The sequence below is a fragment of the Cucumis melo genome, chromosome 3 (assembly GCF_025177605.1).
Source record: "Cucumis melo cultivar AY chromosome 3, USDA_Cmelo_AY_1.0, whole genome shotgun sequence".
NCBI classification, from domain to species: domain Eukaryota; kingdom Viridiplantae; phylum Streptophyta; class Magnoliopsida; order Cucurbitales; family Cucurbitaceae; genus Cucumis; species Cucumis melo.
In genome coordinates, this window is record NC_066859.1 from 28190536 (window position 1) to 28203864 (window position 13329).

Here is a 13329-nt window from a genome sequence, read left to right on the forward strand (position 1 = left end):
TCAAACATATAAAATAACACACTCCACGACCGATCATGAACTAACCTGCTCAAATAAATAACCGACGAAAAACCTAGCCACGAAAACATATTTTTCCATTATTATTATTATTATTATTTTCCTCCCTCTTTTGTTTTATTATTTTATTTGTGACGGTTTTGCTTACAAAGTTTATTGGGAAAAAAAAACAAAATAATAAAAAATGGAGTTATGTGTTGTCAGTTTGTGATTTGTAAGAGTTATATGGGCCCTAATGGGCTCAATTTGCCATTTCTATACAAATCTCCAATGTAAGTGGAGAGAAAGATAAGCTTCTTTCTGTTGGACACATCAGATTATAATTATTTTAGTCAAAACCAAAAAAGTGGAAGGTTCTGTATATAGTTGTTGGCAATTGGAATGAACAAAAACCATGGTTTATGATGTAATTGAGAGTCTTTTTGAGAATTAACGTATTTAAAATAATAATGATAAAAATAAAGGGTTTTTCCTTCTTTTTATTTTTTTTCGATAGTTGAGACGTGAAAGTTTAGTATACACTTTACGATACTTCAATTAATATAGAGTTAAGAAGTGATTGCAAGTATTGTTTTGAGTAATTATTGTAGTAATTGGACTATTTTACAACTCATTTATTTAATAGGTTATACAACAATTTGATTTGAAGTATTACACGTAATTTTTAGTAAAAACTATTTATGTGATTCAGGTTTTTTGTAATTGTGAATCTTGATCCGAAGAAGATTTTTGACTTATGAACCTTAACGCACTTCATTTCTTACCCTTTGACACCAAAGTTACTAATAGCTTCATAAAATATCTATTTTTTTCGACCCAAACTAGACTAGATTTTAGGAATTTAATGTATCAATGTATACATCTGATGAATATATACGATGATAACATAGGATAGTGTAGGAACACTGTCATTTTTAAATGCCTACTATACACACCACCCTTGGTGAAGCAACATTAGGTCATTTAAGGATGTTTTGGTCATTTTCCTGTCATTTGATCCAAATTGGTTTGTTTTAACTCGTTTTATATGCGAATCATCTCGAGAGTCTTCTAGATTCGATATTCTTCCATTCCATGTAAACACATTTAAACGTTAAATTTCTAAAAATATTAAGATTAGAAAAGAATAACTATTTTAAAGGGCTATTACTAGCCAGCTCTTTATAACCATATCCGACCAACATGTAACTTTAGAGTCAAACCATATAACATTTAATTTAAATTGTCAACTTTTAAGTATTGCATTTTTTAGTACTTAAAAGAATATTATCTAATAAATATAATTTTTAATGTCTTATTTTATTGAATATTGTTTTTATAATAATTACCTTTATTTCATTAACACTTGCAAATGTAATACATCAAATGCCCTTTGGAATATTGTTGGAGGCAAAGGGACCTTTGTTTTCTTTTCTTCTTAATTTCCTTTTCTCCTTCATTCCTTTGAAACTAATCAATGAAAAGGACAAGGATAAAGACACGTTCAAAGAAAACAACGAATTCCATGTAATACGTTTCTTTCTCTTTTTTTCTTTTCTTTAGCAACTACTTACCTTGGTTTACGCTTGTTTTAAAAATGTTGCTAAAATCACTAATCTTATATTAGTTTAGTGTATAATGTGTGTTTGGGATGATTATGGATTAGATAACATAACCAGATGTCAAAAAGAAACAAAAATTATAACTATCACGATTAAGAAAACAACAAGAGTTAAACCAACTTAAAGAACGTAAAACTACATATACATTAATGTAATCGTTCTAAAAAAAAAAAACCTAGCTTGAATCGAGGAAAAAGTACATATAACCTTAACTTTATTATTATCAATTAGTTTTGAGATGCAACATTGTACTAGATGTACAAAACTTTGATCCTATTTTTGTCATCATATTATTTTCCATATCAAACAAATTTACCATCATTATTACGTTTTCTCTATTCAAATCTCTATCTTAATGATGCAAATAAGGGATCTAAACCAAAAATCTGTCTTGTTTCTTATAACACTAATCATGGTATATTTCAAGGAGTTTGATGATAATTCAACCATTGATCTTTCAAGGAAAAAATTATTTGAAAAACAGTATTTAAACAAAATATTTCAATACATGATCAAAAGTTCAAAACAAAATTACTAATCACCTAGAATGGAGCAGATTATACAATAAAGAGAAGTTCTCTGACCTTACAATAAAAGTATTAATAAATAATATATCTCTCAAAAAAGAAAAGAATATTAATAAATAATTTAATAAAAAATGTTATTTATCTCACACCAACTAATTTATTTTTTAGTGTAAGATTCGAGTTTCTTTTATTTTATAAGCTAAACTGATTGCGCAAACTACGGGTTTAAATAAGTTGAAAAAAATGGTTGAAGGGAAAAAAAGAAGAAGAGAAAAACACAATTTCTCAGCCAATTTAACGAATCAAATTAGATTAATAATTATTATTATTTAATTTTAATTATATTAAACTGAATTAACTAATAAATATATAATTATAAACCAATTGTTGAATCAATTTAGTTGATCTTTTACGACTCTGAATACCTTAAACTACATTTTTTACCCCAAGTTGTTTAGAACTGCGTGTGGAATAGTTATTAGTTATTACTTTATTAGTTTATGCACCGAATTTATGTTACTTGACCAACGTGGCACGCAATTTTTTTGGTCAAATTCTTCAAAAATAAAACTCTTTTTAAATTCTTTTTATTAGTATTATTGTTATTTTATTAAAATAAGAATTTAGAAAATACTTATCTTTTTCTAAATTTGTGCAAAATAATCAATTAAAATTTAATTAATTTTAATTTTTTGTATATTTAATTTATGTTTTATTTGACACTTTCTAGATTTATAAAATTATTGGCACGAATTTGAAAAATAATATCTTAGATACAAAATTTTATTATATATCTACTAAAGTGACTTATTAGATAACCACGAAGATGAAGTTTCTAGACTCAATTGACAATTTTAATCTTTACGGAGCTATTAAAAACAAGGGTAAAACATTCCTAACTTATTAAAAAAATGTATAAAAAACAAGATTAAAACCGCAAAACCTATTAGATAAACATTAAAGTTTAATGATCTATTAAATATAATATATAAAATTAAAATTTATAATTTAAACGTCTAAGTTTAGTTCTTGAAACCAAAATTGGTTCTTCAACATTCAAAGATGTCTATCAATAAGTTTTTCTTTCAACTTTTAACAAATTCAGAACTTATTTTCTCAACAAATACAATATAGTAAAATAGATTAATAGAAATTTAGAAATTTAGAACTAAAAAAATACCATAGACCTAGAATTGTAATTTAACATTTGTTTTGTTTTTGTTGTTGTTGTTATTATTATTATTACATAGACATTATTTAAAAGAGTAATGCAGGCACCATATGGCCCCAGCAAGCCAGCACCACAAATCCGACCTGGCAATAACTTTCTCCAATTTCTTTTCATCTACTCCCAAATATACAGTACTAAAAATGTAGTCTCCTCCATGACGTGGATTCTTCCGAAACATTTTATTCTTTGAATCTCATCCGTTCACGTGTATACAATATATTGACTTTGGTGGCTATTGCTTGCAGGGGATAACGTCCTTTATTGCAGCCTTTCTCACCACGTAAACGCAATTTAATATTTTAATATAGGAAATTTGATTGGTGTCAAATGATTAGTGGAGGAAGCCAAGCCGATCCATGGATCCGAACTGTAGCCAAAATAATAAATCCTTCCTCTCAAAATCTTCTACAGCTTTGCAACTCCCGGCTCTTTTTTTCCCGATCCATTGGCTGAAAATTTGTGGTGTTCAATTTGAATTTGAGTCCTCAATTTGTAGAACAACAACAGTCTTTCGCTTCGAAATTTCTCCGTTAAGGTAGATTTCTGTGTTTCTTCTTCAGCTTTTAGTTTTTTTTTTTTAATTGCTTTATCATTATTGGTTTGATTCTGCGTTTGGCTTAAGATTCCTGGATTTCTTTTTTTTTGGTTACTTTCGGTTGCAATGTTTGAAAAGCAAGTTTTCGGAAAGTCAATTACTAGTGGGAGAAGGAGGAGGTTGCTTCATGAAGAAATTGAATTGAGATTTTGTTTGTGTTTGGAATTTGAGAGTTTTGATGATTTAGAGGTATTTGTCGGTTTGTTTAAATTTTCAGTGCTTGAATGAGTCTGAATCGAACAAGAGAACGTGATTGTTTCTTTTTTTGAATTTTTTTCTCTGTCCTTTTTTTTATGGAGAAACAATATTAAATTGTAGGTTCTTTGAATGTAGCCGACTTTTTGAGTAGAAGCAATCTCTTGAAATGGAAGAAGGGAAAAAGGATTGTTCATGGCTTTAATCGTGAATTTTGAGGGAGATAAATTTAGTAAAGGCGTGTTTCCTTTTTTGGACACAGCTCGATTTTATCAAGTTGGTTTCTCGGTAGTGGTTATTGTTTTGATTTATCTTTTTCCAATTCTGTGAAAGCTTCTATATAGATTGGGCAACTGGATTTAGAAATTTTTGTCATTCGTAATCATATCCTAAAAGTTATATATGTATATTTCATTAGCTATTTTTTCATGTTTTTCTGTCTTGATTCTACAATCTGGAAACTTGGTCAAAAGCCTTGAAGAATCTTAGATGATTCCTGATTTTCAAGGCTTGAAGTAAGGTAAAACAGAGTTATCTCTCTTCTTTTTCTTCCTTCCTGAGCTTGTGGGATCCTTTGGATACATTCAAAACTCCAGCGTTTAGTCAATTATGCTACATTAGATGTGATGAAATTCGATTGTTTGTTTCTTCATTTTGTTAATATGGGCGATCTATGATTGCAGCAATCTCATTTGTTGTCGTTTCGCAATTTGATTGTTCAGTTTCTTCCTGCTATCTTATCCTTAACAGGGAAAAACTTGCTCCATTTCACCTCTCATACTTTAGAATCCACCTGTGATTAGCTTATATTTCTTTGGAGGAAGTTGGTACTTTTTAGTAAAGAAAATTGCTCTCACACATGTCTGTGGCATTTCCCCAACTCTCGTGGTGGTTATGGAGTGGGAAGCATAAAGAACCTCGAAGCTCTAATGGTGGGTCTGCTTTAAATGCTTCATTAGATACAGCCAACCGGGAAACAGATACTCTAAAATTTCCTTTAGTTAATGGGGCCAACATATCATCCTCATCTAGAAGGGTGAAGAGGAAATGGCATAGTCGAGAAGAGAGAAAAGTTGATAGGGAATACGACATTGTTCTTGTTCCATCTGATGGAGGATGTGTTTCAGGGTCTGAGTCTGATGATTCAGATTGGTCAATTGGATGGTCGGAGCCCCATGGACCTGGATTCCAGAGCGATGATGAATCAGATAACAGTTTTGCTGTGCTGGTTCCATGTTATGGACGCATTTACAATGACTTTGTGGACGAGACTAAGAATAGTATCTTAAGTGCCGTTGGGAACATCAACGACAGCTTTTCTGCTGGTAAGAGTTGTTTCTTCTCAAGCTTGCACTTAGTTGGTGTTGCGTGTTAGTTATTGCTTTTGTCTACCAAAAGATTCTTCTAGTCCTCTTTCGTAAACGGTTAACTTCATTGTCCACAATCCAACTTATACTGTAAATGTTGGAAATCAGATAGACGTATTCCCAAGGAAAAATTTTCATGTAATTGTGTCTCATATTCATAGACCCTTATTTATAGGAAGATGAGGCTATTTTCTTTTAGGAATCATGCTCATCAGGAGGCGTTGTGAAACTTCATCTCTAAGAAATATTACATGAAACATTCTCAATAGAATAATAATGCATGAGAAAAAGATATCATGTACTAAAACTGTGTAAGCAAATAGGTTTATATGCTGGTAGTGTAGAATGATAGAATCAAACTCAACTTGTTTCAGTGTATAAACCTCCTGGCTCCCTTACAGACACTCTAAATAACCACAGTAGGACTTTAATAGAATTGTATTCTATTTGCTTTGGGCCTTTGCGGCAATATTTGGAGTTTCCTTGTTCTGATTGGCTTCATATTGAGTGAATGTTAAAGCCGATGCGAATAATACTAAAAAATAAGTTACTACATTTGTAATTTCCTTTTGGTTTGTTGTACATTTGTTTTAAGCTGATTATGTCTGCACTTTTCCATGGAACAGAGAGCAAGAAATATATGGAACAGTGGCTGTCCTCTCTTCAGAACTGCTAATGCTCTGATTCCAAGAAAGAAAACCATTTTGTGATATATAGCCATTTAAAAAAACTGAAAAAAAATCCAAAAAAGAAAAAAGAAAAAGATATAGAATACTATCTATTCTGGCTTCTTTTGACAGTACTTGCTGAGAAGCAAATTGGACAGTGGGTGGAGATTCTCATCTTCTTTTTGACCATATTATGCTCTTAAAAAGAGAGACTTAAAAAGAATATGACCTCACCCGGGATGAAGCTTGTAAAAGTGGAATGTTAATAATTTGAGACTCCTTTATAAATGTGGAAGAGGGAGACAGAGGAGGAAAAAGGTTGAGCCAACCAGCCATGGGGTTTGAAGAAAAAGAATATTAAAGAAGAGGTGGAAGTGGAAGTGGGAGGTCTTTTGTTATTCTCTGGAGTTTTTATGTATAAAGTGGGAAGTGTTAAATTCATGTGAAAAGTTGGTGTAAATAGTGAGTCCATTTATGTATGGTTCAGTGATGTAAATATGAGATGAGTGGGTTTGGTTCATCTAAAATGTTGCTCTAAAGGATGGACCCATTTGTAAAATTTGTTGTACATAGTAACACAGTTGTGCTGTGCAGGCATGAAAATTGTAGATATCTCTATCCTCATTCAATGTAATATTCTTTAATATATAATATATGTATATGTATAGCATTAAAACCTATGAACTAATTTTCCTTTCTTATATTGGTTGTTTGTATTGAGAAATATAACTCTGTAATTATCATTGTACGTCTTTTAATTTCTTTTGAAGAGAAAATAGTACACACACATATATAAGAAACAACCATGTAATGTACAGAAATCAAAAGAACAACTTAAGGGCAAGAGGTTGAGACCACCCCTCCCAAAAACACTAGTGAAGAAGAGCCTTCCCAATGGTTAAAAGTTATTAAATACTAACTTAAAAAAGTAGGCATAATTCAATTCACTGCGATATTTGTATTATCAACTTTTGACATAAGTTCGATTCTCTCATTCCACAAATGGTATAAAACACTTCTTTTTCGTAATGCATTTACAGTTAAGTACATAATTTGAACTCAAGACAAAACAGTGATACCAAGTTTGCCATGTTAGCATATTAACAGCAAACCTTGAGTCCAGACCTTGACAAGGATCAGTCACGAGGCAGAAGAATTCGAAGTTACACCTTTTTTAAGGCTAATTTAGAAACATATTTAAAACAAGAGTTTAATAACAAATCAAAATAAATACAGGTACATGTGATATTTCTGATTATATGTTACTGTTCTTCCTTTCTTTTCAGGTCAAATGACTGCTGCTTCACCATGTTCGTCGAGGGCATACAAGTAGAGAAACATATCACATGAACAGAAGTGCACTTCTAGCAAAGAGGAAGCCTCACGTTTAGTTCGAAAACAGTTAATTGACTATGCTTGTTGATAAACTTGACAGGAAAATTGCCGAGAATACCTGTGTGCAGTATCTGAGGAAAATTGATCCCACCATCTGGAGTAGGATAAATTTAGCCCTCAAGCTTAGTGTTTCCTTCCGAAACCTCACTTGCAGCCTCCTTGCCCCTTGAATTTTCGCTGCATCTGTCTGTTTTCGTACTAAGTCTATCCTTTCCATTACTATCAGTGTCCATGTCCTGCGGTTCAGCTCTCTCAACCTGTGACTGATTCACGATTCCTTGCTGATCTGAGGAACCGGGAACCATATTGGCATTGCTTTTTTGTCTCTCTTCCACCTGATTGCAAGTTTCAACTTTAGTATCGCCATCAGCTGTTGACATGTTTTGTGAACTACTACTGCAATTACTAGTCTCAGTAGCTTGTCTTTTCAACGGCGGTCCCAAGTCTGCTGGCTTTTCTTCTTGAACTCTCCCAGATAATAATTGTCTTTTTAACGGTGGTCCTAAGTCAGCGGGCTTTTCTTCTTGAACTCTCCCAGATAATGATTGTTTGGAAAGACAAGGTTCAGCCTTTTGGGATGTGGCCTGCACACCAGTTAAACCGCGGCCTCTTATTTCTTCTGCTATCTTGATCTCCTTTTCTGACAATGAATCAGCAGCTGCAGTGATAGAGGCTACAGCAGTATTCTGGTCTGTTGGCACACTTGATAATTTGGCAGTAGTTGGAGATGTGATCTTCACGGGGCCACCACGAGATAGAGATGGCACAACTGTGGGGGTGTTAGAGAGGCTGGGTAACTTAATACTAGGATGAGCTTCTAAATGGTTAGGCCCCCTGCCAGGAGTGGGTGTTTTGGTTGAAGCAGGGACTTTGGCCATGATATGGATGGCATTCTTCGACTGGGCGGCCTTGAGTAGAGATGCAGCATCTGCTGGTGAAGCGATGCGAGCCCCAGCAGCAACTGCAGCAGCTCTAACAATACAGTCTGAATCAAAAGAAGACTTTGAGATCATCTTCTTGGATGTGGTAACTTGAGCTTTAGTTGTTAGACTCGACGATCCAATGGAAGATGGTTTAGCATGAGTAGGGCTTTGATGTAATTTATCTTGCATTTGTTCCAGAGTGGCAGTAGTAAGGGAACTACCATTACCAATCGTATTTGTACTGGCTGCCCATTAGGAAATAATGAAAATAGAAAAGTATGAGATAAAAAAAAAGAAAAGAAAAGAGAACATTGAAATTGTGAAAATGAGGAACGTTAGAAGTCAGAAATCTATCGTGTTAACAACAGGAGTATGAATCTTCTCTTCACAAACATTAATTGTCAGATATGCAGCGACGTCAAAGTCTAGTGACGAAAAAAGATCACGTGACCATTAACAGGTGAACTATTCTTTTTTTTCTTTTTTTATATTCGTGAGTGTCCAGGTAAGACATCTTTGTTTCTATTGAACGAATAAATGCCAACGAACAAATGCCAATTTAGAGTTTCCCATACTAAAATGTTCATGTGATAAACCCTTGTTCCATTGAACAAACAAATAATCTACAACAAACTAGATAAAATGCATGAACATTCAATAAAATTTTCCAGATTAGCCCATTTATCTCAATTTTAAGTGGAAAACTAAATTTCCCCTTTTAAAGCAAGGAACCTATTGGAGATAGTTACCTATGGGAGACATGGAAGACAGTAGTTACCTGAGCCATTTATTCGAGCTGCCGCTTTCAGACTACCAACATGGCCAAGAGCCAAGGACATTGCATGACGCGCTGCCAGCTGCACCTCAGATAGTTGTGTACCAGCTGTGTTGGGACCCACATTCAAATTTCCATGCTTCTTTTTAATAATTGCCCATCTCTAAAGGAAAAGAGTTGGACTACTTCAGAGACAAGGTAAATTTTAATAGGAGACTTGAGCATAGGCTAAATGGCTGCTATATCAAAGACATTACAAACCAGATAGGAAATTTGTAAGAATTATAAGAATATCTCGACAAAAGACTCCGCTGCCGGGATTTGAACCCGGGACAACTGGGTCAAACCCAGATTCTGGCCTGACTAGATGACAACGGATGGTCAATTTTGTTGGACGGTTCATTTTAATGAGTTTTGGAAGTCATGGTTAACCACCATTGGCATGCAACATCTTTAAGATTTAACGAGAATATAAGGAAACATGTTAAAATTTTTATAAACATTTAGTTACTAAGCAATGGAAAAAATTGTGGAGCATCCATCCATATACATCTGGAGCAATTAACCAAGAGAGAAGTACAAAAAAGATGAGGTAAAATTGGCAAGGCCGATTTACAAAATAATACTTAGTTATTTTTTATTGTAAAGAAAACTCAAACACAACAACAACAAAATAAATTGCTTATTTGAACTAAATTCGACAAAACAAACTCAGTGATAATAAATAATGTATCCTCTCAGAAAATATGTGTATGTTGTGACGAGTCATGTCAACCATAGATAATAAGATCTCATAATAGTACTACTAGATCTAACAAGAGGTTTCATTTTCACTTCCCACTCATTTGTTGAGTGATATAAGGTTCCTAAAGTCAACATAATACTTTGCATAAGAGTTAGTAAAGAATGAAAAGAAAATTTTGAGTTTATGTTAAAACCAGACCCTTTTAGATGATTTGACAGTCAGACCCCTACAATAAATGGAAACATGCTTCACAGATGAAAAGCCAGGCCAGGCCAAAAAGGGACTACAGCTATGCAAAATAGCCCATATGGATTACAAAACCTTTTGAAATCGAAGACCAAAACATGCAAGCAAACAAGAGACCAAATCTCGCTAGGATACCTATCCACCCCTCTAGAAACTCTACCATTGCGATCATCCCACAAACTCAATAAGATCGCATGCACCAGCAAGTCATAAAAAGCAACCTTCTGTCCAAAAAATCTTCAATCATAGTAATATGCTTATGGAGAGCATACAAAATACCAAACATCTAAAAAGATAACTCCAAACAGAATTTACAAACTCATGGCACCAAGGGATATGATTCAAATATTCCTCTAAAATACAACAAAACAAACCAATTCATGACCCTTACAATAATGATTAAAAGAGTTTTTATTTGTGTGACCATAGTACTGCTGCAATATGCACAACTTAACCATAAAATTCTAGCCCAGATAAGCTAACAATGAATAAGAAATAAAAATTGTGAAATTGGAATGACATTTCTAAGTTTCCAATAGGAATTATAGAACCAGAATCCTTAAGGGGTGCAATTTGATTTTCTTTTACTAACAATTCGAGTAAGGATCATTGTGTTAAAAAGTCCTCCGGGAACACCTAAGTACTAACAGCATAAACCAAGTACCAACCACAGAAATGAGGGAGAATAATCGATTAACACATTCCTAATAAGTTAAAACCTTATTAAGTTGCTTCCTATTTTCAAGATGTTCAAGCATTTCTGTTTCTTAGTATAATGCATTCATCACAAACCCCATTATTCACTAATTGAATAACAAATCTAACAGGCACACTTAGTATTAGAACCAACCAAACCAACACAATTCATTTAGCTTCCATCATATAGTTAGACAAATGCAAACACCATGATGACACTTTTGGTAGATGACCCAGGGCATTAGGATAGAGAAAGCTACAATACATAAGTCAGAGTTGAACGTTGAAACTGCTAAATAATAGAAATAATATGGGACTTGAACATTTTCCTAAAATGCTATAAATTGAAGCCTGTGCGAGTAGATAACAAACTAGGTATTTATCCGCATAAAAAGTGATAATAATGGCCTGTAATAAGAAAGTGAGATAAATAAGTAAATGCTGCCTAAAGCATGCTTTGTTATCAAACATAGATGAAGATGAAAAACAAAAGAAAACCTGAGATAGCTGTGAAGCAGTTCTATCGCTCAAGAAGTCTCCACGTATGATGTTTGCCCAATTTCCTTCACCACATTTCTTCACTGCAGCCATCAACTCAAGGTCCTCTGCCTCCGACCAAGGTTTTCTTTTCCTTCGAGAAGCATTGTTGCCATAAGTTGGTCCATTTGTATTCAATCCTTCGGCAGATGGTGGGGCAAGGACTGGCTGTCTTTGAACAGAAACAGGAACCGTGATGATTTCACCTTTTATAGAGCAAGCAGGGTCTACATTTTCAAACTGAACTCCATCCGTGTAACTTCTAGGTAGGCTAATAGTTAATGGAGCCTCTATTGTGCTACTGTTTGGAACATTCAAGTCACTTGGAGAACCAGAAGAGATAAACACCTGACAGAAGTCATTTTCCATACGTTCAGTTGATCTCGCACATTAAAAGCTGAAACTGTCAAGCAAAATTACCTAACAAACCATTAGCTTCTATGAATGATATAACCATTTTTAAGATGCATCGAACACCCATGTTAATCCACACACGATAAAATTGCTAAATTGTATATTTTTGCCAATTAAATTTTCCATTTTAATTGAGTCCAATCTGCTCTGCCCCACCAAGTATTCACCTATATCAATACATTTGAGATTGTGAACAGCCTTTTCAAGTTCTGATCACAGAAAAGGTTCCAAGGTTCTTAAAAGCATTCCTTTTTGGCCCTCACAAAGTTAAGGCCTTCCTAGATGAAGATTAAAACAGACAATTGATATTTGGGAGCGAATATGCAGGACATTTAAATAAACATTGGTAAAGAAATTTCCATCAAACCAAGCAAGAAGTCCAAAATATGAGGCTGATTTAAATTACTTACCTTTGCACACGCCGCAGCCTCTGTCAAAGTTTCGCAGCTGACCGATGGAAACGGCTCCAAATCACACTCTAAGTCACTGTCATCTTCCTGCAAGCAATTTTGAAATTGCAGGTATCAATGAAAATTGCAGAAATACAGACAAGACAAAGCAAAACACATGAAAATCAACTTCCACTGACCAAAGGTGCTTTCTCATCTTCTAAATCATCAAGCAACGCATGACGATAAGCCAAATGCCGCCATAGCATCTGATATTCCCGGGGATTCGAAATCCCAGTCGAAGTATTTTTAACCAACTCGTTCCAATCAATTTTCGCTTCTGGAACTTGTGCCACTTCTTGTAACAACGCCAGCACCGTCGTCGGAGAGTACCTGTCCAACACGAGGAATCCCAAATAAGCAGATCACTCGTTACACGACTATTCTCCGCATTAACAGGTACATGCAACAATATTTGGGATAGTTATTGATTCCTTTCACAGTCAGTGAGATCCACGACTTCTTTCATCACAAACGAAATTGAATCACTAACCTCCGTAAGAGAGTGGAAAAGTCTTTCTCGGTGACAGATTGCTTCTTGAGCTTCATTATCTGCTAGATGCGATGTCGTACAATGAGCCAACAACCGAATATTACTTATCGCTATCTCTGACAATCGGCCGAAACCCTAGCAAAGGATTCAGTCGAAGAGGGAAAAATGTCCGACCAGAGAGTAAATATTCACCGTCGGCCGATGAATACAGATAGAGAGATCCTGGCCAATCGTCGGAGACCGTGTGTTTCACGCGCGAAATTTAGAGTTTGAGTCTTCCCGCCGCCGTTCGAAAAAACCGGCAACAGCTACCGATATGGTTTATTGAACCAAAATCGCGGCAATGCCATTCACGACAGTCTATGAGATTTGGTTTTATTTCTTTTGTTTTAATTCCATATTCATCTTTTAAAAAATTAAATAAACTCCCACTGCTTTTTTTTTTTTTTCTCTC

The 13329-nt window shown here is 34.2% G+C and overlaps 2 protein-coding genes across 7 annotated transcripts; one reads left to right on the plus strand and one right to left on the minus strand.

The window, feature by feature from the left end:
- Nucleotides 1-3670: 3670 nt before the first annotated feature.
- Nucleotides 3671-6903, plus strand: LOC103488121 (uncharacterized). 3 transcript variants are annotated; one of them, XM_008446698.3, is made up of 3 exons: nt 3671-3912; nt 4918-5492; nt 6161-6903. In XM_008446698.3, exons 2-3 carry the CDS (start codon nt 5027-5029, stop codon nt 6208-6210), a joined length of 516 nt encoding a protein of 171 aa, XP_008444920.2. In that variant the 5' UTR covers nt 3671-3912; nt 4918-5026; the 3' UTR covers nt 6211-6903. The 3 variants fall into 3 exon arrangements, with proteins under 3 accessions (XP_008444920.2, XP_008444921.2, XP_016900065.2); XM_008446699.3 differs by lacking the exon at nt 3671-3912 and adding an exon at nt 4055-4687; XM_017044576.2 differs by lacking the exon at nt 3671-3912 and having other exon boundaries at nt 4055-5492.
- A 302-nt stretch (nt 6904-7205) lies between these two features.
- Nucleotides 7206-13329, minus strand: LOC103488120 (endochitinase A). Of its 4 annotated transcripts, none has more exons than XR_537382.3 (7): nt 12876-13283; nt 12523-12715; nt 12344-12430; nt 11481-11867; nt 9299-9458; nt 7656-8765; nt 7206-7563 (listed from the first exon to the last, which is right to left on the minus strand). XR_537382.3 is itself a non-coding variant. In XM_008446697.3 (6 exons), the coding sequence occupies exons 1-6, from the start codon at nt 12929-12931 to the stop codon at nt 7708-7710; spliced, it is 1941 nt and encodes a 646-aa protein (XP_008444919.2). In that variant the 5' UTR covers nt 12932-13329; the 3' UTR covers nt 7206-7707. The 4 variants fall into 4 exon arrangements, 2 of the variants coding, with proteins under 2 accessions (XP_008444919.2, XP_050938272.1); XR_537381.3 differs by having other exon boundaries at nt 7206-7566; XM_008446697.3 differs by having other exon boundaries at nt 7206-8765; nt 12876-13329.

Excerpts from the sequence above, each read along its gene's own strand:
- LOC103488121 (XM_008446698.3), top strand. The coding sequence starts at position 5,027 with ATGTCTGTGGCATTTCCCCAACTCTCGTGGTGGTTATGGAGTGGGAAG. Across the intron at positions 5,493-6,160 it reads CAACGACAGCTTTTCTGCTG|AGAGCAAGAAATATATGGAA; the intron begins GTAAGAGTTGTT and ends TCCATGGAACAG.
- LOC103488120 (XM_008446697.3), bottom strand. The coding sequence starts at position 12,931 with ATGAAGCTCAAGAAGCAATCTGTCACCGAGAAAGACTTTTCCACTCTC. Across the intron at positions 12,716-12,875 it reads TTTTCCACTCTCTTACGGAG|GTACTCTCCGACGACGGTGC; the intron begins GTTAGTGATTCA and ends CGTGTTGGACAG. Across the intron at positions 12,431-12,522 it reads AAGATGAGAAAGCACCTTTG|GAAGATGACAGTGACTTAGA; the intron begins GTCAGTGGAAGT and ends AATTGCTTGCAG.